Raw genomic sequence first — 25,889 nt, 5'->3', positions numbered from 1 at the left:
CAGAGACAGAGCTAGAAGTGCTCACTCATCTATGCCAAGAAATTTGGAAGATAGCTACCTGGCCCACCGACTGGAACAGATCCATATTTACGCCTATTCCCAAGAAAGGTGATCCCACCGAATGCAGAAATTATCGAACAATATCATTAATATCACACTCAAGTAAAATTTTGCTGAAGATCATTCAAAAGAGACTGCAGCAGTATATCAACAACAGGGCAGCCAGAAATTCAAGCCAGATCCAGAAGAGGATGTGGAACCCGGGATATCATTGCTGATGTCAGATGCATTCTGGTTGAAAGCAGAGAATACCAGAAAGATGTTTACCTGCGTTTTCCTGACTATGCAAGGCATTTGACTGTGTGAATCAGAATAAATTATGAATAACATTACGAAAATGGGAATTCTAGAACACTCAATTGTGCTCATGAGGAGCCTGTATATAGATCAAGAGGCAGTCATTTGAACAGAACAAGGGGATACTGATTGGTTTAAAGTTAGGAAAGGTGTGCATCAGGGTTGTATCCTTTCACCATACCTATTCAATCTGTATGCTGAGCAAATAATCTGATATGCTGTACTATGTGAAGAAGAACGGGGCATCAGGATTGGAGGAACTCACTAATGATCTGCGTTGTGCAGATGACACAGCTTTGCTTGCTGAAAGTGAAAAGGACTTGAAGCACTTGCTGATGAAGATCAAAGACCACAGCCTTCAGTATGGATTACACCTCAACATAAAGAAACAAAAATCCTCACAACTGGACCGATAAGCAACATTATGATAAATGGAGAAAAGATTGAAGTGGTCAAGGATTTCATTTTACTTGGATCCACAATCAACACCCATGGAAGCAGCAGTCAAGAAATCAAAAGACACACTGTATTAGGCAAATCTGCTATAAAAAGACCTCTTTAAAGTGTTGAAAAGCAAAGATGTCACCTTGAAGACTAAGGTGTGTACCTGACCCAAGCCAAGATGTTTTCAACTGCCTCAAATGCATGCGAAAGCTGGGCAATGAATAAGGAAGACCAAAGAAGAATTGAGGCCTTTGAATTGTGGTGTTGGCGAAGGATATTAAGTACACCATGGACTGCCAAAAGAACAAATGAATCTGCTTGCAAGAAGTACAATCAGAATGTTACCTAGAAGCAAGGATGGCAAGATCACGTCTCATATTTTGGACATGTTATCAGGAGGGATCAGTCCCTGGAGAATGACATCATGCTTGGTAAAGTAGAGGGTTAGCAGAAAAAAAGGAAGACCCTCAACGAGATGGATCGACACTGTGGCTGCAACAATGGGCTCAAGCAAGACGACGGTTGTGAGGACGGTGCAGGACAGGGCAGTGTTTCGTTCTGCTGTATATTGGGTTGCTATGAGTCGGAACCAACTCGATGGCACCTAACAACAACAACTAATCTTTGCTATATTTTTAAAAGTTAGATTCAAAGTACATTTTGCAAAATATTTATTTCAAATATGATGCTTTTTCTATGTTGTTGTTATATGTTGTTCAGTTGATCCTGACTCATAGTGACCCTATAGGACAAAGTAGACCTGCCCCAAAGAGTTTCCAAGGAGTGGCTAGTGGATTTGAACGGCTGACTTTTTGGTTAGCAGGTGAATGCTTAACCACAGCACCACCAGGGCCCTGTATGGTAGGTTCAAACCACCAACTTCTCAATTAGCAGCCAAGCACTTAACCACTGTACCACAAGGGTTCCTTTACCTTTGCTATACATACCTAAAAAGTACTGTTATGTCATCAACATCATAATTCATAAGACTCCAAGTAACGATGAGAACAATAGAAAGCCTTTAACTAAAAAAAAAAGAAAACTCTAAATATCTTTTAGTCTGTGGCAGGAACAGTGGGGTATTGAGTGAGAAATGATGGGAACTTATAATCATCTCTTATAATTAAGCTTATAATACAATAATGGGACTTTAAACAGTTATGTCAAGCTATAAACGTCTTTCAATGATAACATAGTTGAAATGACACTTCATTAGCAATAATTTAACCTTAATCCGTTATACCTAAATTATCCTTAATCCATTGTACCTAACCATAGCTTTAGTGTATGCTAAAAATAGAGTTGAACCTTAAAGTATTTTTTTAAAGTTAACCCAATTAGTAAAGTACTTCAACTTTTAATTCAGAAATCAGCTTTCATTAACAAAGTTGTAAAAAAGTTTTAAGTGCATTCTATAATTGACATATATTAGATAATCACATCAAAAGAGACTCAGGTGTTGATCACGACAAAGTGGCAACAGATCCCAAAATAAATCTCTGCAGCAATTTGAACCTCACACAAACAATTTGATCAACTAATGGGGCAATTCTATTTCGAGGTTTCTAACTGAAAATGGAAAGGGGAAAAAGGGCCCAGTGATTTGTGTGTGCATAATGCTTTGTACTTTAAACTGTGCTTCCAAAGATGATCTCATACACTCTTGACGCTCTGAAGATAGACAAAGTGGGTATTTTTAGATACATTTGACAAAAGAGAAAAATGGCTGACCGAAGTTTCCACAGCTAGTGAGTAACAAAAGGGGGAAGCTGGGGTAAGAACTCAGGTCTTCTGAAAATCCAGTGCACTTTTCAGTATACTTCCCTGCTCTTCTGCATTAAAAGGAAATAACAAACTGATTTACCAGACTAAAGCATGCTACATGGGATACACTCAAAGCATTCAAAAATAATGTTCTCTACAAACAACCCAATCAAAAAGTGGGCAAAGGATATGAACATGCACTTCACTAAAGAAGATATTCAGGCAGCTAACAGATACATGAGAAAATGCTCTCGATCTTTAGCCATTAGAGAAATGCAAATTAAAACTACGATGAGATTCCATCTCACTCCAACAAGGCTGGCATTAATCCAAAAAACACAAAATAATAAATGTTGGAAAGACTGCAAAGAGACTGGAACTCTTATACACTGCTGGTGGGAATGTCAAATGGTACAACCACTTTGGAAATCTACCTGGCGTTTTCTTAAAAAGTTAGAAATAGAACTACAATACAACCCAGAAATCCCACTCCTCGGAATATACCCTAGAGAAATAGCCTTTACACGAACAGATGTATGCACACCCATGTTTATTGCAGCACTGTTTACAATAGCAAAAAGCTGGAAGCAACCAAGGTGTCCATCAACGGATGAATGGTTAAATAAATTATGATATATTCACACAATGGAATACTACGCATCGATAAAGAACAGTGACGAATCTGTGAAACATTTCATAACATGGAGGAACCTGGAAGGCATTATGCTGAGTGAAATTAGTCAGAGGCAAAAGGACAAATATTGTATAAGACCACTATTAGAAGATCTTGAGAAATAGTATAAACTGAGAAGAACACACACTTTTGTGGTTACGAGGGGGGGAGGGAGGGAGGGTGGGAGAGAGTTATTTACTGATTAGTTAGTAGACAAGAACTATTTTAGGTGAAGGGAAGGACAATACTCAATACATGGAAGGTCAGCTCAAATGGACTGGACTAAAAAAAGCAAAGAAGTCTCTGGAATAAATTGAATGCTTCAAAGGTCAGCGGAGCAAGGGTGGGGGTTTGGGGACTATGACTTCAGGGGACATCTAAGTCAATTGGCAAAATAAATTCTATTATGAAAACATTCTGCATCCCACTTTGAAGTGTGGAGTCTGGGGTCTTAAATGCTAACAAGCGGCCGTCTAAGATCCATCAATTGGTCTCAACCCACCTGGATCAAAGGACAATGAAGAACACCAGGGTCACATGATAATTGTGAGCCCAAGAGACAGAAAGGGCCACATGAACCAGAGACTTACATCATCCTGAGACCAGAAGAATTAGATGGTGCCCAGCCACAACCGATGACTGCCCTGACAGGGAGCACAACAGAGAATCCCTGAGGGAGCAGGAGAGCAGTGGGATGCAGACCCCAAATTCTCATAAAAAGACCAGACTTAATGGTCTGACTGAGACTAGAGGAATCCCGGCAGTCATGGTCCCCAAACCTTCTGTTGGCCCAGGACAGGAACCATTCCCGAAGACAACTCATCAGACATGGAAGGGACTGGACAATGGGTTGGAGAGAGATGCTGATGAAGAGTGAGCTACTTGTATCAGGTGGACACTTGAGACTGTGTTGGCATCTCCTCTCTGGAGGGGAGATAGGAGGGTAGAGAGGGTTAAAAAAAAGAGAGGGTTAGAAACTGGCAAAATGGTCATGAAAGGAGAGACTGGAAGGAGGGAGCAGACTGACTCATTAGGGGGAGAGTAAATGGGAGTATGTAGTAAGGTATATATAAGCTTATATGTGACAGACTGACTTGATTTGTAAACTTTCACTTAAAGCACAATAAAAATTATTTTAAATAAAATAATGTTCTCCCTTTCCCCAAATACTACATGTTGAGGTGTCAAACGTCTCTACAGGCTGTAAAATATAGCATATCATTTAGGACAACTATAAATGATTGCTGAAACAAAGGACTTAAGTAAGGAATTTAAAACACTGGGCTCAGCCTGTTGCTCATCTACGGTAAGATTACCTGACATCCATAGAAAGCCTGTCAGAAATCAAGCTCATTATTTTTCTCCTCAAGCCTGTTCCTTCTCTTTGTGTTCGAAGTTCAGTGTTTAGTACCAGCATTTACCCAAAGTCCAGACACCTCACAGTCCTTTTGACTTTGCGTCTCCCTCACTCCCACAACAAATTTCTAATTAAGGGCCCATGGCTTCCCCCTTCGACCTCTCTCAGGTCTGATTCCCTCCCAGTTCTTGCCCCATTACTTTAATCCAAGCCACGATCACCCAATGCCTGGCTTACCAGTCTCACCATACAGGTCTCCAACTGATCTTCCTATCTCCTGTGTTGCTCCCTCCACATCCATTCTCCAAAATGCCAAAGAGAACTTTCCAAAATATAAATTTGACCAAGACACTCTACTGCTTAATATTCCCCACTACTTTTAGGACAAACAAACCGCTTAAAATGGCCTTTGTGATCTGTCCCCTGCCTTTATTTCTCCAGTCTTATCTAAGCATTTGGCTGCTAACCAGAATGTTGGCAGTTCGAATCCATCCGCTGCTCCTTGGAAATCCTGTGGGGCAGTTCCACTCTGTCCTACAGGGTTGCTATGAGTTGGAATCAACTCGACAGCTATGAGTCTGAATCAACTCAACAGCAATGTGTTTGGTTTGGTTTTTCTTCCCCCACACCCCAGGACTCTCAGCCCTGGTGGCACAGTGGTTAAGAGCTTGGTTGCTCTGGAAGTCTTAGCTAGAGCAATAAGGCAAGAAACAGAAATAAAGGGCATCCAAATTGGTAATGAAGAAGTTAAACTGTTCCTATTTGCAGATGATATGATACTATACTTAGAAAATCCAAAAGACCCCACGAGAAAACTACTGGAACTAATAGAAAGATTCATCAGAGTTGCAGGATACAACATACAAACATACAAAAATCAGTTGGATTCCTATACACCAATAAAGAGAACAATGAAAAGGAAATCAGGAAAACAATACCATTTATAATAGCTCCTAAGAAAATAAAATACTTGGGAATAAGTTTAACCAAGGATGTAAAAGACCTATACAAACAAAACTACAAAACACTACTTCAAGAAACCAAAACAGATCTACATAAATGGAAAAATATACCATGCTCATGGATAGGTAGACTCAACATTGTGAAAATGACAATTCTACCCAAAGCAATTTACAAATACAGTGCAATGCCGATTCAAATACCAACAACATTCTTTAAAGAGATGGAAAAACTTATCATTAACTTTATACGGAAAGGGAAGAAGCCCTGGATAAATAAAGCACTATTGAAGAAGAAGAATAAAGTAGAAGGACACACACTACCTGACCTCAGAACTTACTAAACAGCTATGATAGTCAAAACAGCCTGGTACTGGTACATTGACAGATACATTGGCCAATGGAACAGAATTGAGAACCCAGATATAAATCCATCCACCTATGGTCACCTGATCTTTGACAAGGGCCCAAAGTCCATCAGATGGGGAAAAGCCTATCTTTTTAACAAATAGTGCTGGTAAAACTGGATGTTCACCTGCAAAAAAAATGAAACAGGACCCATAACTCATACCATATACAAAAACTAACTCAAAGTGGATCAAAGGCCTAATATAAAGCTAAAAACCATGAAGCTCATAGAAGAAAAAATAGGATCAACACTACAGGACCTAATACACAGCATTAACAGGATACAAATCACAATCAACAACACACAAGCTCCAGAGGATAAGCTAGATAACTGGGATCTTCTTAAAAATTAAACACTTATGCTCATTAAAAGACTGCACCAAAAGAGTAAAAAGAGAACCTACAGACTGGGAAAAAAAACTTTTGGCTATTACAAATCAGACTAAGGTCTAATCTCTAAAATCTACAAGGAAATCCAACACCTCTATAACAAAAAGACAAATAATCCACCTAAAAAATGAGCAAAGGAAATGAACAGACACCAAAGAAGACATTCAAGCGGCCAACAGACACATGAGGAAATGCTCACAATCTCTACCCATCAGAGAAATGCAAATCAAAACCACAATGAGATACCATCTCACCCCGGCATTACTGGCACAAATCAATAAAACAGAAAATAACAAATGTTGGAGAGGATGCAGGGAGATAGGTACTCTTATGTACTGCTGGTGGGAATGCAAAATGATACAACCTTTTTGGAAAATGACATGGCACTTCCTTAGAAAGCTAGAAATAGAAATACCATTTGATCCAGCAATCCCACTCCTAGGAATACATCCTAGAGAAATAAGAGTCATCACACAAATAGATATATGTACACCCATGTTCGCTGCAGCATTGTTCACAATAGCAAACAGATAGAAAAAAACAAAATGCCCATCAACAGATGAATGGACAAACTGTGGTACATTCACACAATGGAGTATTATGCAATGCTAAAGAACAACGATGAATCTGTGAAGCATCTCATAACGTGGATGCATCTGGAGGTCATTGTGCTGAGTGAAATAAGTCAGTCACAAAAGGACAAATATTGTATGAGACCACTACTGTAAAAACTCATGATAAGGTTTACATACAAAAAGAAACAATATTTGATGGTTACGAGGCAGGGGAGGGGTGGGGATAGAAAAATACTTAATAGACTACAGATAAGTGGCAACTTTGGTGATGGGTAAGACAGTACACAATACTGGGGAAGCTAGCACAACCTATATACAAGGCAAGCCCATGGTAGCTCCATAGACACATCCAAACTCCCTAAGGGACCGAACTGCTGGGCTGAGGCTGTGGGAACCACGGTCTCAGGGAACATCTAGCTCAATTGGCATACAGAGTTTATAAAGAATATGTTCTACATTCTACTTTGGTGAGTAGTGTCTGGGGTCTTAAAAGCCCGGGCAGCAGCTATCTAGGATACTCCACTAGTCTCACCCCTTCGGGAACAAGGAAGAAAGAAGAAAACTAAAGACACAAGGGAAAGATTAGCCCAAAGGACTAATGGACCACATCTACCACAGCCTCCACGAGATTGAGTCCAGGACAACTAGATGGTGCCCGGCTACCACCACTGACTGCTCTGATAGGGATCATAATAGAGGGTCTCAGACAGAGCTGGAGAAAAATGTAGAACAAAATTCTAACTCAAAAAGAAAGACCAGACTTGCTAGCCTGACAGAGACTGGAGAAACCCTGAGAGTATGGTCCCCAGATACCCTTTCAACTCAGTAACGAGGCCACTCCTGAGGTTCACCCTTCAGCCAAAGATTGAACAGGCCCATGGAACAAAACAAGACTAAACAGGCATACCAGCCCTGGGCAGGGACTGGAAGGTAGGAGGGAACAGGACAGCTAGTAATAGCAAACCCAGGGTTGAGAAGGTAGAGTGTTGACGTTTCGTGGGGTTGTTAACCAATGTCATACAACAACGTGTGAACTGTTTGATGAGAAACTAGTTTGTTCTGTAAACTTTCACCTAAAGTTCAATAAAAAGGGGGAGGGTGGGAAGAGCTTGGTTGGTAACCAAAAGGTTGGCAGTTTGAATCCACCAGCCACTCTTTGGAAACCCTATGGAGCAGTTCTACTCTGTGTTATAGGATTTCTATGAGTAGGAATCAACTAGACTGCAGTGGGTTTGTTTTTTGGTTTAGGACTCTCAGCTGTCCTGTCTTTCATGAGAAGTTCCTGAAATGTTCTCACTTTCCTTGAGATCTTCACCCAAGGTGTTCTCTCTGGTTGGGATGGTCCCCTGTCCTCCAAACCCCTCACCTGCCTACCTCTAACTCATCAATGCAGTTTAGCATAGTGGTTAACAGGAATTTCAGAAGACAGATTGAGCTCAAATCCTAGGTCCTCCCTCACTAGTTGTGTGACTTGGGGCAAATAACTGGACTTCTCTGTATATTAGCTTTCTTTCAGTAAAACGGAGATAATAGAGGACCTACCTCACTGGAATATATGAAGATTAAACAAATTAACTCAGGTAAAGTATTTAGAAAAGTTCCTGGCACGATGTAAGCTTTTTAATAAGTGTTATATCCTATTACCATTATTAACATCATCATCTTCCTTCTATTCCTTTTATTCCACATTGTAGATTAACTGTTACTTCCTCCTGAGCTAGGTTAGTGCCCCCATAGCACTTGTACTTTTCCCATTTCAGTTTCTATCACACTTTTTGGAGCTACTTATGTAATGGTACCTTGCTAGATGCAGCCCTAAAGAGAATAGAGACCATGGCTGTCTTTCTCACTATATCCCCATACTCAGAACAGTGTGTGGCACATAGTCAGCATGCAACGAACATTTAGCTGACGAGTGAATGAATGAACAACCCAATTACACTGTTTAATCATTACAAAGGTCATCCAGACAGCCAACTGAAATCTAAATTTCTTCTGGTTGAACGAAAGCCCATCTGGCTTCTGCCTCACCATTTGGAGAACTTAAAAAAAAAAAAAAAAGACTACTTAGAACATCCTTTTCAGCTCTTTAAGAATAATCATTAATAGGTACCATTTTTATTAATTTCACAATGAAGATGACTTAAAATTTTACCTCCCCCGTAAAGAAAAACAGGTTTCCTTTTCTCTTAACATAATACAAATCAATTAACATGAGACCACTAAAAAGAAGTCACAAATAAAAGCAAAAAAAAAATGAATGAAATACTGTTCTCTCAATTCTTTATAGCTAAGTTTCCAAAGTCTTCAATTGTCCCTCTTGGACATGCCTGGACCAAAGCAAATGAAAAATTCTATTATTTTCATTCACCAAAAACTAATTCTTATTGGCTTCCCTACCCTCAACCCCAATCTCCAAATGGTGGAGACTGAGAAATACTGGATTTGTTCATGTGGCTGTCATTGCATATAACATATGGAATTTCCAAGTATTTTTTGTGTGTGTGTGTGTGTTTTAATCTATTCCAAATGCATGAACACAGAGCTAGCCTATATCAGAACCCCTATTTAACCGTCAAAATTGTAAGTAAATATTTAATATAGCAATCACTGGGAGTTTTAACACTATCATAAGCCAAACTCTGATATGAAGAATAGATATTTAGCTACAAAGTCTACAATGCCTTCTTCTAAGCTTAGTTTTACCATGGTTCAGCGTTTCCCAACATGCACGATCTTAAGTAACATCTTATTTATTAAAAATACAGTTTCCTGGGTTCTCGTCTTGGAGGTTTTTTTTGTCTTGGAGGTCTGTATGAAGCTCTCAAAACTCAATGCCTTCAAGTCGATTCCGACTCATAGCTACCCTCCAGGAGAGTAGAATTGCCCCAGAGTTTCTAAGGAGCACCTGGCGGATTCGAACTGCCAACCTTTTCTTTAGCAGCTGTAGCACTTAACCACTATGCCACCAGGGTTTCCATATGAAATTATAGAATCTATATTTTTAACAAACACATTCACTTGATTCTTATGGTTCACATGAATTTGGAGATTACCATGGCATATAGTGGACCTTTCCGCCTTCAAGCAACATTTGAGAACCTCTTAACTTATGAGCTCTTCCGCAGGTAATTTCCAAATTACCTTGAAGTCACCCTTATTCAGAACTGTCTTAGTCATCTAGTGCTGCCATAACAGAAATACAAGTGGATGCCTTTAACAAAGAGAAATTTATTTTCTCACAGTCTAGTAGGTCACAAGTCCAAATTCAGGGCGTCAGCTCCAGGGGAAGGCTTTCTCTCTCTGTCGGCCTTCTCATCAATGTTCCCCCAGACGAGGAGTTTCTTCACACAAGGAACCCGGGTCTAAAGGACGTGCTCTGCTCCTGGTGCTTCTTTCTTGGTGATATGAGGTTCCCTTTCCTTTTATCGCTTGAGAGATAAAAGGTGGTGCAGGCCACACCCCAGGGAAACTCCCTTTACCTTGGATCATGGAGGTGACCTGGCTGAGGGTGGTGTTACAATCCCACCCTAATCCTCTCAGCGTAAAATTATAATCACAAAATAGAGGACAACCACTCAATACTGGGAAGCATGGCCTAACCAAGCTGATACACACATTTTTGCGGGGACATAATTCAATCCATGACAGGAACTTTGGAAGAAACTTAGGGAGAACGCAGAGCCTTAAGCCAGAAAACCTGATTAAATTTCTTCCGACCGTTCCCTAGCTATGTAACCCACACACCAATCACTGTGTCTCCCTCTGGTCCATATGTATACATATATCTAATTGAAAATAGCACAGCCAACCCTAACCTGATTCATAAAGTTGTTCGGGAAATCATTTGAGAATCCTTGCAAAGGCACTTTGTAAATTAAGACATCATCATTACAGTAAAATGTCATTAATTCAGCCTCCTCGAATTCCGAATGTGTGAACATTGTTGTCTAGCCTGATGTGTTTTCTTCACATTACCTATAAAGAGATCATCACCTCCTTTCACATGACAGGCAACAATAGGTATTGAACACACAGATAAGCAGCGGCTCTCTGTTCCACAGCAAAATCATTAGATTGAATGTGCAGAATTAGGGGCGCTTGTTTACTATATTAGCACTGTTTACGTGACAGCACTGGAGTTTAACTATCCTTAAAGCAAGCTTGGCAATATTTTTACTGGATGTTAGCTTGGTTGTGAGCAGTTAATGCCAGTCACTACAGTAAAACCAATCCGGAGAATGAGTTTTCTACATACTAGGAATGTTAAGGGAATTTTAAAGCTGTATTTAAATTTCTAAATGATGCTATATAGCCTTTCCTGGCCACCTTGAGGGACATATGGTAAGACATTATATTTCCTTGACAATTCAGTGTCATCAGCATACCCAGTAATCTGAGGTATAGACGCAGGTGAGACTGTAGGTAAGAGACCCTGGATCAGCTGACTTAGCTTGTAACATTATATACAATGAAAAAGGTCCCCTGGACATAATGCCCAGGTAGGGTAAACAAAGAGTACAACATAATGGTGCCTTTGGGGGCTACTGAGGTACATGTCATTTCTTCAAGAGATCAGGCTCTTGTAACGAAGAGAGGACTGTTTTTCTCCCCTTATCAGCTTTAGAACTAGTACAGCTTCTTCATTTTCAGGAAGCTGTGAAGAAGACCAATCTGCCAGCATTCTTATTATTACTGCTCTTGTCCTCATCTGGTTTCCTCTCTTTAATTCATTTCTGGCAAGTCCCTTCTACTTTATTGTCAGAGCCTGCCACCCATGACTCCACTGCTTTTAAACTACCTACCAAAGATGCATCCACATTTTCTGCCTACCAAAGATGCATCCACATTTTCTGCCTACCAAAGATGCATCCACATTTTCTGCCCTTTGCCATCGACCAGTCATGTTTGGCTGTTCCCTAGCTGGACACATGATCTTGAGCAAGCAGTTACCTTTTCCGGCACATATTTCCCTTCCAGTTTTGTTGTTTTATCATTATTCTCCTCTGCCTCCTGATGATTTACCCTTTTTCGCAAAGTTTCTCATAAAAGGGCTGACTAAATTTTTAAAGATTGGTACCAACTGTAGGATTCACCTCTTTCCACAGAGCAAATAAACCATGTAGTTAATGTTCTGTGGTTAGCTTTCCAACAGTTATCGGCTATCCAGGTTTATCTGCAATGCCTTTACTACTAAAGAGATTTCCAGGGAATGCAGTTCAATATCTCTAACAATTCAAAAAATCTGAGGGTTCTAGAAGGTTTAGGTTTATTTTTATCAGGACTTCAAAGTAACAAAACTACATTTTGGTCACCATATCCCAGAATTCCATTTTTCATTAATTCTGCTAGGTCATACCAATTACTCCATATCAGTAAGATTTTACTGAAACTTTAATTGGAAAAGCCTTACTAAAAGAAAACCTATTCATAACAATTTCGTAAGGAAGATTTCAGACCAAAATAAATACATTACCAAATATCCACTGATACTTAAATGTTGACTAAATTTGGTAGAGTGAGTGGTTCCCTGACAGTTTCCTAAAACCACAGGTTAAGAAACATTAGCTTGTTACCAAAGCTACTGAAATACATCTTTTTTATCTCATTGTATTTACACACTTTCAGAACTATTACAGTGGCCCTGCTATAGAAACTGTAACTAGCCTTTGTCTAACCACCCTTGGCTTAATTACAGCTTTTTAGGGGGTGTGTCAAGAGCCTTGGTGGCACAGTGGTTAAGAGCTTGGCTGTTAACCAAAAGGTCGGTAGTTCGAATCCACCAGCCGCTCCTTGGAAACCCTATGGGGCAGTTCTACTCCGTACTGTAGGGTCGCTAAGAGTTGGAATCAACTTGACAGCAAGAGATTTGGTTTGGTTTGGGGGTATGTGAAGTAGCCCCTGTGGTGCAAAGGTTAAGCTGCTAACTGAACCCGCTCAGCAGCTTCATGGGAGAAGGACCTGGTGATCTACTTCTGCAAAGATTACAGCCAAGAAAAGCACTATGGGGCAGTTCTACTCTGTCACAGGGCGTCGTTATGAGTTGAAATCAACTCTACAGCACCAAACAACAACAGGTTTAAAACAAGGGGGAACCAAACGGTCAACACTTACTCAAAAGTAAGTATGAGAAGGCAAGGGGGCAGGGAAACTAGATTACTGGCAAATGAACAACCAAAACAGAAATATGCAAAAACTGATGCACCATAAAAAATGTAACTAATGTCACTGAACAAACTGTATAGAAACTGTCAAATGGAAACCTAATTTGCTGTGCAAACCTTCATGGAAAACACAATAAAATATTCTAATAAAAAAAAAAAGGAGGAAACAGGTATACAAATTAAGTTGCAAAAAATACAAATCCAAAACAAAAATTCCACTCCCAACTGGAATACACCCGAACCTAAAGAAAAAAAAAAAATCCATTCACTAAATAAGATTTATTGTTCACTCTAATGGATCTTACCATCTAGAAGAAATGAAGTAATCATTTGCATGCATGTGCACACACACTGACAGACACACAATAAGGTAAAGTGTGAAAAAGCCCACATGCTAGAACTATTCCGCTTCCGAAAGGGTGTATTGCTTCCAGCTGGAGGGCCCTCAAGAAAAATTCATAATATAGACTCTGAAAAATGGGTAGAATTTCACAAGCAGAAACAATCAGGAAGGGTGTGGGATAGAAGGACATGTACTAAGGTAGAAAGAAATCTGCATTTATTCATTCCAGGGCTTGGAACCAGTTCATTTGGTTTCAAACCCCTGCTGAGAATTTGCATTTCCACCCCAAATATACTGAGTCAGAATTTACATTTTGACAAGATTCCCAGGTGATTCCTATGTATACATGTAGATTCTCAGTAAAACGTAGACTCTGATTCAGTATATTCAGTGGCAAAGCGAATTCTCAGCAGGGGTTTGAACTGGAACGAACTGGCTTGAAGCCCTGATTCATTCGAGCAAAGACATGGAAGTATCTGGTACACTTGCCAGAATGGAACTCGGGTCTCCTGCATGGAAGGCCAGAATTCTACCACCAAACCACCACTGCCCCCATGCTTAAGATACATAAGTACACAAAAAAGACAAAGATCCCAACCTTATGGTGCTTACATTCTAATAACCCACTGCCGTCAAGTCGATTCTAACTCATAGCGACCCCATACGGTTTCCAGGGCTGTAAATCTCTATGGAAGCAGACTGCCACATCTTTCTCCCACAGGGCCACTGGTGGTTTCAAACCACTGGCCTTTTTGGTTAGCAGCTAAGCGCCTTAACCACTGTGCCACCAGGGTTCCTTTTTACATTCTGACAAGGGTAGACAAACCAGAAACATCATAAAATAAGCAAAGCGTGCAGTATGAGAGATGTTGATAACCGCTATGACAAAAAGGAAAAGTAGGCCAGGGTAACAGGGATCAGAAGAGGGGGGAGAAGATTGTGTGTTTACAGGTAGCAAGGTAGGTTTCATTGAGAAGGTAATATTTGAGCAAGGACTTGAAAGAAGAAAGAAGAGCTAGCCAGCAGATATCTGGGGGAGAAGCACTCCAGGAATGAGGAATAACCAAGGCAAACTCCTCAAACCAGCCTGTTCAAGAAACAGCAAGAGGTGAGTGTGGCTAGAATGGAGTTAGAGAAAACAGGCAGAGACGAGGTCAGAGGTAAAAGGAGACAGGTACCTTGTAGGCAGACCACTGAGTGAATTCTCTTTTTTATTGTGAGGGATGAGGAGCCACTGAGGGATCTAGGCAGAGGATCACATGACCTGACTTTAAGTTTTTCAAAGATTGCTTGGGCTGCTAAGTTGGGAACGGGCGACAGGGAAGCCAAGGTGGAAGCAGGCAGACAGGAAGCTGTTATCATGATTAAGCCAGGAGATTCTGGTAGCTTATACCAGAATGGAAGAAGCGATTGGACTCTGGATATATTTTGAGGTTAAAGTCAACGGGATTTCTTGAGAGACTGTATGTTGGGTGAGAGTTAAAGAAAAGTCAAAGATGACTTTAAGGCTTTTACAAACATTATTGAAAAGTTGCATATAACCAAAATTTTCTACGTCCATCATCTTACATGCACTAAGAGGAACCATATTTACAGGAACCACTTAGTAAATCTTTCCACAAAGCTAGGAATTCTTCAGCAACAGCCCCAATCACCTCCTAGCTGATCTGCTCATAAATTCAGATTTTCAGCGGTATGTCTGCTGAGGGAACTACAATCATTTCTTAGTTTCAACAATCCCTTTTCAACAAATAGGAGTAACTGGTAACAATAAATGATTTTCTTAAATATGTTACTTAGTATCCATAAAAATAAAGGACTACAATAGAACCTCACTTATATCTGATTTCATCGTCACAATAATCCTCAGAAGTACGATTCCCCTTTAACAGATGAAGAAAGTTATGCTCAGAGGTTAACTATCTTTGCCCGAGGTCAAATAACTTAGGAAGCAACAGTTTGCCCTTGCTTGAGTGACTCCAAAGCCAATCCCTTTTTGTTAGGGATATATATAAAAAAAATTAAAAAACCTGTTGCCATCAAGCCAACTCATAGGGACCCTAAAGAAAGAGTAGAACTGCCCCATAGGGTTTCCAAGCAACAGCCGGTGAATTCAACCTGCCTACCCTTTGGTTAGCGGCCAAGCTCTTAACCAGGGCTCCTTTGTTAGGTATACTATTTCCCTACGTAATACTCTTGAAATGCACTAATTGTTTAAAATCTTTGATTTTCTAGCCTTTCCCCTTCCAGCAATGACTAGCTTATTTGAACAAAAGTAATTTCACTTAGTGGTAGTAAAGATAACTTTTGAGAAACTGGAGAGTCTCCCCAGAATTTCCAGTTGGAGATAAGGCAAATAACACTACACAAAATCAGTAAACAAAACAAAGCATTCCCTCCAATAAGATTTGTGGTAGCCTTCTCAGCTGTCACACCACTGTATTATGGAATTACCTTGTGAAAGCAATAACCCAGTTTCAGGGGTCATTCAACAACCCCATCGCTCAGTTCCTGTAAGAGTAGAGCTTGTCATACCTCATTGGTCAGATTTTTCCACCAGGGAGACGTGGTCTCTGAGAATGATAACCAGGGAGTGCACAAAAATGCCTCCTTTACTGTAAAGTACGAATCCACTTTAAAAAGGCGGGGGAGTAATCTTAACTAAGATTATCTGAAAAACTTCCATTGGTCTATTTCAGTGACACTGTTTTCTCAGAGGGCAGCAACAACTTCTGGGAGGTCACAGAAACAAGAAATTCTGTTTAAAGTTGCATACCAGCTTCATCACCCTTCTGTTTAAAATCCTCAATTCCTTTCCATTGTTCTTAGGGTGAAGATTAAATAACCCTGCTTGCTGGCCCCTTTCCAGCTCTTCAGTCCCATCTCACATTATCCTCATCTTTTCTTGGCACCAGTCACTCAAGCTTTGTTTCATGGGCGTCCTGCTCTTCTCTGCCTCAGGAACTTAGCACCTGCCGTTCCCTCTGTCCACAATGTTCTTACATCAGCGTTTTCTGCTACTCTTCACCTGGTTAGCCCACACGCACCCTCCAGACCTCAGCTCAGTCTTGGCTTCCCCACGGAAGTCCTCTCTGACCTTCCTTCATAAGCTCCCAAAGAACCGGGTACCCCTTCTCCCCATCACTTACAGCAATTCATTCATCTGACTACAGTCATCTGACTATAAAGGAACCCTCCCAGCGCAGTGGTTAAGAGTTGGGTTACCCACCAAAAGGTCAGTGGTTCAAACCCACCAGCCGCTCCATGGGAGATAGATGTGGCATTCTACTTTTGCAAAGATTACAGCCTTGGAAACCCTACAGGGCAGTTCTACTCTGTCCTATAGGGCTGCTATGAGTCGGAATTAACTCAATGACAACAGGTTTGGTTTTAGTTTATTTGACTATAAGATCCATGGTTGACACCCAATAATATTTTTGGTGGATAGTGAAGGATTTGCTCACCCTGCCTCCCTAGTCTTAATCTCAATTTATCCCAGAAGACATGCACGTGAACTGCTATATTTTTGTTTTCACTAATGATGAGAAGAAACAAAATAAAGGATCCACAATTTAAAAAAAAAAAAAGTATCCTTATCTACAAATGGCATTGGAATTGATCTATTCAAATCCACTTACCCAAGTATTCTGAACTTACAAATCTCATTATCTAAATCTTTCAACAAATTTTTCTGACACTGCAAGAAATAAATTATCCCCAATTCAACCAACCAAAAACAAAAAAACAGTTTTGAAGCTCAACATTCCCAGTTGCAGTAGTAATAGTAATTTCAGTTTCAGAAGACAGGAGTCATCCAGATGTTTACTTTTTCTAAGCCTTATACTGGCAATTAGTATGATGTTATTACAATGAATAACAATAACAATAAATTATTAAGCACTTACAGTGCCAGACACTGTACTATCTGTCTTACATATAATAAGGACTCTCATTTTCCCTTCACAATAATTCTATGGCTTGGCACCAGTATTATTCCCATTCTGCAGTTGAGGAAAGAAGATTCAAGAGTTTACTACCTTACCCAATGTAACATTGCTAGCAAGCAGCACTGCGTGCACCACTGCCAATGAGTCAATTCCAAGTCCTAGCGACCCTACAGGACAGAGGAGAACTGCCCCATAGGTTTCCAAGGAGCGCCTGGTAGATTCGAACTGCCGACCTTTTGGTTAGCAGCTGTAGCTCTTAACCACTGCGCCACCAGGATTCAAATCTAGGTTTGAGACTCCAAGACTCAGGTTTGACTGCTGAACAGGAAAGTGAGTGCTGCACAGAAAGGAGAACAGAAAGAGGTGGGGAGGAAAAATAGAGGTTGATGGGAGAAAAGATAATCGAGCTCAGAGTACAGAGTACAGAGGCTGAACTCCTAATCCCAGCAAATTTTCCACTTTGGTTTTTCCTCCAAGATCAAGCCAAGCTTTCAGGTCAGTTTCTCCAGCTGCACCTGCTTCTTCTGACACAGCCCAAGAACTTTAAGGTTGCCCTGCTAGCTCCAATCTGGAGCTCTCGTTCCACTTAGGCACATAGACTACCGTTAGGAAACTGGAGTGCTGAGTGAATAAATATCTTCAAAAACTTTTAGGCCAAGTGTATATGCTTCTCTGTCCTCCCCTACATGACCCACTTTCTTTTAAACACTGCTGAAATCCTGGTGGTGTAGTGGTTTAAGTGCTACAGCTGCTAACCAAAAGGTCAGCAAGCGTTCCTTGGAAACTCTATGGGGCAGTTCTACTCTGTCCCATAGGGTTGCCATGAGTCGGAGTCAACTCAACATCAGTGGTTTTTTTTCTTGCAACGTCTACTGTGATCAACATTATCTCACTAGCCAAAACAAGTATCTATACCCTAATACTAGAATTTTCTGAATGTCAACAAGGAGCACATTACAGGTAACTTACATTTACCTCCAGGGAGTTGGTAGCGGTTAAGTGCTACAGCTGCAAATCAAAGGGTCGGCAGTTCAAAACCACCAGGCGCTCCTTTACTCTGTCCTATAAGGTCGCTATGAGCCGGAATCAACTCGATGGCACTGGGTTTTTTGGTTTGGGCTCCAGGGAGTTGCTAAATCCATTTGACAATGTCAGAGTGATAAACACAAAATACAGCATTCGAAGTTAGGTCCTGCCATTCTGATGACAGGCAAACCCTTTTGCTTTATGAAGTACCTCAAGTAACTTTCCAAAAAGTCATAAAGCAACATGATTTGTGGATGCAAAACTGAAGAAAATCCTGAACTACTTGATTCTAAAATGTATTAACTATTTGCAATGCTTCCAGAAATACCAAGCATGAGCCAATTCAAAACTGTGCCTTCAATCAAACAATAAAGTTCCCAGGGTATAAAGGAATCCACCCCCAAGTATTCATCCAGTCTACAAGTCAATCACCAACACACACAGAGTGGGGATGCTGCAGCATGGGCAAGTTGGCTTCAAATCCTGACTCTGCAACTCACTAACTACAAAGCCACAGACAAGTGCCAAAGCCTCCATCTCCTCATATGTACACGGAGAACAGCTCAAAGACAGATTAAAGGTAATCTGTTCAAGTGCCTGGCACACTGTGGACATTCAATAAATAGCAGTTATTAATTTTTCTCCTGGGTTTTCCAATTCAAATAATTAACATTTCATCTATAATTTTTCAAATGATGTGAGACCTCAAAACCTAGTTCAAAATAGGGACCTACTGTCAACGGACCCTGGTTACTCAAGTACCTTCAACCATTGACATAACTAAACCAATCCTGTAAGGTCATCCAGTGTGAAAACACAAAACGCGGATCACATCCGTGCTTCTGAGAATTCTTTCGGTTCCTGGAGCTTGGCTAAGGAAAGCCAGTTTTTCAGGGCTTCAAACTGGTTCATTCTGGTTCAAACTCCTGCTGAGAATTTTCGTTTCCACCCTGAAATATACTGAATCAGAATCTACATTTTAACAGGATCCCCATGTGATTCTTATATATAACTTCCTGGGAACTTGTTAGAAATGCAAATTTTCAGCAGGGGTCCAAGATCAAGACAAGCTTTTAGTCAGATTCTCCAGCTGCACCTGCTTCTTCTGACACAGCCTCTGGCCTAAGAGCTTTAAGATTGCCCTGCTAGCTGCAATCTGCTCAAACCCCTGGTTTTAATGGCTCTTCTACAGGAGAATCCCCCTACCACTTTTCCTATTTAAGTCCTCATTATCTACAGATTTGAAAAACCGTGGAGTAGTACAGAGCCTGATGAGTTCCATCAGTACCTAAAGCTGTAAAATCTTAGGGATTTGCAAATGCAGATGTGCAGAGGGCAAATGAAGAAGTGAAGGCCCTTTGTAAAATCTAAACTCACTCTATTCAATGGAATATTACTCAGCAATAAAATGAACTACTGATACATGATACAACATGGATGAACCTTGAAAACACTACGCTAAGGGAAAGAAGCTAGTCACAAAAGACCACATAGTGTCTGATTCCATTTATATGAAATATCCAGAGTAGGTTAATCTATAGAGGCTGCAAGTAGATTAGTGGTTTCCTAGGGCTCGCAGGTAGGGAGGGGAGGTTACAGCTAATGGGCAGGTTAAGAGGGACGTAAATGTTCTAAAATTAGATTGTGATAAACCAAAAAACCAAACCCAGTGCCGCCGAGTCGATTCCGACTCATAGCGACCCTGTAGGACAGAGTAGAATTGCCCCACAGAGTTTCCAAGGAGTGCCTGGCAGATTCGAACTGCCAACCCTTTGGTTAGCAGCTGTAGCACTTAACCACTACGCCACCACGGTTTCCTAGATTGTGATGATGGTTGCTTAACCCCATGAAAATAATAAAAATCTTGAACCGTACACTTTAAATGAGTGAATCATATGGTATGTGAATTATACTTCAACAAAGCTGTTAAAAAAAAAAATTTTAGTTCACTAATTGATAGTAGATCCTTTATTCTTTGCTGCCAGAAGCAATATCTTCTCCATTACAACTAAAAATAAGGTGCTCAAAATGCTGTTTTGTGTTCAAAATTATAAAATATCTTGACTTTGGAAGTATATTTACCTCGCCTTTGTATCTATCATCTCCACCTTATTCCTATATCGTTCACCTTACTAAGAACTCCAATGATATAAACTGTTCAAATAAATGCAAAATATATCTATGCTCAAGGCCAAATCCTGCAGATTACATTCACTATTGTCACGGAGCAATGACTGTTCTTTACTTAATAATCAGCAAACTGATCACTTTTGTTAGCAATCTTATTTTGATTACTTGCTACAATGACCTTCAAAAAACTGAAGCTCCACCCGCAAAGAGTCTAACTACTAGATTGGCTAACTTCCCCTGCCAAGGGCCCAGCGATAAGTAGCATGATTCACTGCAAGGTTTTGTTTTTAAGTTTGAGTTCATATCTGATCAAAGTGCCAGTTAATGTGGGAGAAAAACAAAAAATGAGGCACCGCAGTCCTTACCCTTCAAATCCTAAAACCTGAACTGGAGTAATTAAACATATTCACATGAAGAGACTTAAGAATAACAAGAATAAAAAAAAATATGCCATCAATTCAACACACATTAGAACACTTAGAATTTCATTGGTTATGGAGAGGAAGATGATAAATGAACATTAATTTTAGAAAGGCAATGTCTCCTTAATACTTTTCCTACGAGCATCTACTCTCAGTTGCACAGGAATACACATAGACATGCTTAAGATAGCAATTTTGAAGAGGGGGCTCTTTTTAGCACTATTTACATAGAAAAATTAATTCTAAGATCGTAATTTTGGTTCAAAAAATTATCTACCGATTTTTAACCATATCAGCCCTAGTTACTCAAGTGTCATCTCTGCTAGTTTGTTTTTCAACTTATTTAGTTCACTCCTCCACCCGATACAGAGAATCTGTTCAAGATGAGCTACTCTTAATTTTCTTTGTTTTTCAAAGATTCTCTGAATTTAGAGATAAAAGAAGTATTTACTTTTAAGACACTGGCAACAAAATGTGAGTAATGTTAACAAATAACTTGATCACTTCTTCCGCTTAAGCAGATTTTCCAAAAGTCCAGCAAAAATTGACCTTGACAATAAGTTTAATTGTTGTTGTTGTTACGCGCCATTGAGTCGGTTCTGACTCATAGCGACCCTATGCACAACAGAACAAAACACTGCCCTGTCCTGCGCTATCCTTACAATCGTTATGCTTGAGCTCATTGTTGCAGCCACTGTGTCAATCCACCTCGTTGAGGGTCTTCCTCTTTTCCACTGACCCTGTACACTCTGCCAAGCATGATGTCCTTCTCCAGAGACTGATCCCTCCTGACAGCACATCCAAAGTATGTAAGACGCAGTCTCACCATCCTTGCCTCTAAGGAGCATTCTGGCCACACTTCTTCCAACACAGATTTGTTCGTTATTTTGGCAGTTCATGGTATATTCAATATTCTTCGCCAACACCAGAATTCAAAGGCGTCAACTCTTCTTCAGTCTTCCTTATTCATTGTCCAGCTTCTGCTGCAAAGGACCTCATCAAAGTGTTGAAGAGCAAAGATGTCACCCTGAAGACTAAGGTGCACCTGACCCAAGCCATGGTATTTTCAATCACATCATATGCATGTGAAAGCTGGACAATGAATAAGTTCAATTAGGACATGTTCATTTTCTCTGTTATGCCAGTGTTCTAGTTCAAATTTCCTTTCTAAATCTTATACAATTGCCTTAATTTATCAAATATCCTTTCTCTGGGGCCAAATCTTTCCAACACAAATCTTATTTATGAAAAGACAACATCATTATCACTTGGCTTTTATGATGAATTCATATACTGATGACTAGGACTTGCTGTGACGCAGTGGTTAAAAACTCGGCTGCTAACCAAAGGTCGGCAGTTCAAATCCACCAGCCACTCATTGGAAATCCTATGGGGCAGTTCTACTCTGTCCTATAGGGTCACTATGAATCTGAATCCACTCAATGGGAATGGGTTTGATTTGGGGGATGGTCAACTTTAGGTATTAAAAAGTTATTAACATTAGCATCTTTGTTTGCAAATCTGCGAAATTCCCTGGCTGTGTAGAGCTATGGCTGCCAACCAAAAGGTCCAACCAAAAGGTTGGCAGTTGGAATCCACCAGTCGCTCCTTGGAAACTCTATGGGGCAGTTCTACTCTGTCCTATAGGGTCGCTATGAATCGGAATCCACTCCGTGGCAAGGGGTTTTATAGGGTTGCTATAAGTCGCAATCTAGTCAATGGCACTGGGTTTGATTTTCCAGTTATACGATTTCCTAATACCATCTTGTGTAACTATTGCAAAAGTCCACAAACAAGTTTCTCAAAGCTAGCAACCAAAAAATTTTAGTAACTCACTTGTGAAATCAGATTATAATCAAGTTGAGCACTTTACTTTTCAAAGACTATCAAAAGATAACAAATGATCGTGGATAGTGTTACGTTGATAATTGCCTCATATCATGGGGAGAGCTCTCAGGTACAAATCCATTCCTGTTTGATATGTTTTCTCTTAATATTTATGTTGCTGTACCAAAATGTAACTTACGTTTTTCCTGAGCTGTTTAAATGTTTTTGAATGAACAAATAAAGAGTAACATTAATTATGTATTTTACTTACACCTACTCTGAACGCAATCCCCAACCACCCCAAAACTCAATAAAATGCTACGTGAAGTGACCACTTAATTATAAAACATCAAAATAAATAACCAAAGAACGACCACAGCAAATCATAAGCAATCACTTGGTTTAAAAAAAAAGAAAGAAAACAAGTTAGAAAAAAAGCCAGTGCAAAACTTCCCTGCAGTTAAGTTTTCTAAGGGCTCCAATGTGACCCTTGTCTCCCATTTTTTAAACTCTCCGACTGGACACAACAAGATCCATTTGCTTGAGTTACTCTTTATGGGAACACTTTTTTCTACAAACGTACCTTCTGCAAAAACTATTTCCGATTTTAACATACAGAGTTACCTTTTTTTTTTTTTTCTGAAGAAGCAACAGTTCTTGCTACTATCATGACTCCAGAACAGTTTTTCGAGGATTTTTTAAAAGAAACTTTGTAAATTACATGAAGCAGGCCGAATCAAGTGACTGGAGAAGTAAGTTTCCCAAGAGCAAAAACTTTCTGAAATTTCGTGTCCCTACACCTCTTCCCCTGTCCTCATCCCCCCAAAAGAAATGTTTTTTCAGCCTTAGCACCGGGCCAGTACTCAAGACAAGAGAACACTTTATTTTAAAAACGCTCAGAAGGAGTGAACCAAGTTGAGTATATTGTGACTGAAGCGAAAGCAAAAGAACTGTGACTCCCGGCCATGAACCCGCATGGCTTAAAGCGCTCAAGTCCCAGGGAGTTAAGACCCGATTTCCGCCGCACGCACAAAGTGGCAATTCAGATTCCCGGAGTTGAGCCAGCAATATTTTGCCCCACTTTAGTTTTTTCTTAGTATTTAAAAACACAATCTCTACAAATCTAAGCGAGCCAGACGATGGCTAAGGGAGACAGAGGGAGGTCGCAGGAGCTTCAGGAACGAGAAAGGAGCCGAGGAGAGCAGGCCACGCGTAGGTCCCCGAACTCGCCAGCATGGACCAGGCCTGGCCGGGAGCCCGGCGAGCGGCTGCAGGAGGGAGGAGGCGGCGGCGCTGGACCCGACTCACCTGCCCATTCACCGAGCCCCGGTCCGACTGCGGTCTCATTACCTAACCCCCAGACCCGAAAGGCCATGAAGAGAAAGTACGAGATGCGCAGGGCCAGGTAGGCCACGGTGCCCGCGCCCACCCAGTAGAAGAAGCCGGCGGCCGGGACAACGCTCTCCATGGCTTTCGACTAGGCCTCACTACCTGCGTGAATGAAAAAAAAGGAATGAATGAATCCAGGCGTGGCGCCGGCGGTGGCGGCGAAGACGACAGTAACAGGCGCTGCTCCTACTGGGCTTTTGCCCCAAGCCCCGCCCACAGCGCCGTATACGTGCCGCCATTGGTGATCCAGCCTTCCTTCTGCGGTAACGTATCAGCCGTTGGCTGACTCCTAAACAGACCAGAGCCCACCCCCTAGAGTTTCCCTGCCCCAACCACGACCCCTCTCCCCGCGCGCACAATGTGCGGTGCTACCGTTCTCCGGCAGCAGATCGCTTGCCTGCCAATCAAGCTTCAGCCCGCCCAACCGCGTCTCTACGTCCCCCAGTATTCGGCCAGTGAGCGGTGCGTCTCACCACCAAATCGCCCAGGTCTTTCATTGGCTGCGGCGATCCTCGCGACTCTAGAAGCCTGCGCTCCGATTGGCCGGTCAGACCCAGCCTGGTTTGAGCCGGGATTGTGAAGGAAAGGAATCGGAGAAGCCACAGAGAATGGGAAGATTGTAGTGAGGAGTAGATGTGGAGCCTTTCGGGCAGGGTTTTATTTTCACCTCCTGATTAAACACTTCTTTGTCAATGCGCTGCTGTTGTTCCCATCAACTTTTCTGGACAGAGGGCTGCAGTCTCCTGTTTCTAAGCCTGCCCCACAGCACGCAATCGTTTCAGTACACTCACTTATTGAGTGCCTTCCAACTGCAAGGCCTCCGTCCAGCGCTGAGCATTAAACAGCACATAATTCCCAACGTTTTCGAGTTTACGTCAAATAATGATGGAGTTGAATAACTATGGAATAAGAATTGCAAGATGAATGAAAATATACTACAGAAAAACAGCTTGCTGAGAAGGGAGTCAAGTCGGTGTTTTAACTGGGCAGGAAAGGACGATAGAGATTTTTATTTTACTTTATTATTATTAACTTGCTTTTTTTATGGGGAGAGGGGAGTGGAGTTTCCGGGACGCTCCACAGTGTGTATGGGAACTACCTAAGAGAAGTTCCAAAGGAGTAAGACCACAAAGCAAAGTTAAGAAATTGTGTAGTGCAATAAAATGGTTCACACTTATTCGCTCATCCTTCTTCAACAGTTTTTATTGTTCCTTTGCTGGCATGGTTTGGAGCTCGCATAAGATATCTAGAGCTTATCCTTAGCCAGTGAGGCCTGCTGACTTAACACTTGAGAGGTTTTTTTAAGGAAGGGATTTAAGGGTAATAAAAGGGCTAACAGTTCAACGAGCTTGAAGCTGAAGTCATAGTTATGTAATATTTAGTGTAACAGACTTATCTCTCAGTGCAGCAGTGCAGAGAGGGCTGAGTGTGGACGTATTTTATTGGCAACCACTGGCCTAGCCCACAAGGGCTAGGGGTGAGAAAGAGACAGAGAAAGGGCTGCCTTGTCAGAAGTAAAGGGAGTTCACTCCTGTTGAGATAGCCCAAGGGGATTACGGATGAGAGCGTGAAGGGGCTGTCTGAAGTGCTGGGAGGTGTGTGTGAACTCTTGAGCCTAAGACTGCTACCCATTATGACCTAGCTTGGATAACTAGGAATGAGCTGACCAGAATTCGACAAAGTGAAGAGATGTTTGACACCATGAGCTGGTGTT

The 25,889-nt window shown here is 41.1% G+C and overlaps 1 protein-coding gene across 3 annotated transcripts in view; it reads right to left on the bottom strand.

Annotated features, from left to right (window-relative positions):
* The window catches only part of HSD17B12 (hydroxysteroid 17-beta dehydrogenase 12), a 193,374-nt gene extending 168,786 nt beyond the window's left edge, over positions 1-24,588 (bottom strand). The window contains exons 1-2 of one of the 3 annotated variants that reach the window (XM_049890925.1): positions 24,533-24,588; positions 24,095-24,277 (exon numbers count right to left, since the gene is read on the bottom strand). In XM_049890925.1, the coding sequence (XP_049746882.1) occupies positions 24,095-24,254 (160 nt within the window). In that variant the 5' untranslated portion in view covers positions 24,255-24,277; positions 24,533-24,588. Of the gene's footprint in view, positions 1-24,094; positions 24,430-24,532 lie in introns of those variants that run through there. The other 2 variants (XM_049890926.1, XM_049890923.1) reach the window with 2 other exon arrangements.
* Positions 24,589-25,889: the final 1,301 nt, after the last annotated feature.

The sequence above is a fragment of the Elephas maximus genome, chromosome 7, assembly GCF_024166365.1.
Source record: "Elephas maximus indicus isolate mEleMax1 chromosome 7, mEleMax1 primary haplotype, whole genome shotgun sequence".
Classification (NCBI taxonomy): Eukaryota; Metazoa; Chordata; class Mammalia; order Proboscidea; family Elephantidae; genus Elephas; species Elephas maximus.
The sequence above is the reverse complement of the archived record's forward strand: the minus strand, read 5'-3'. Positions and strand labels throughout refer to the sequence as shown.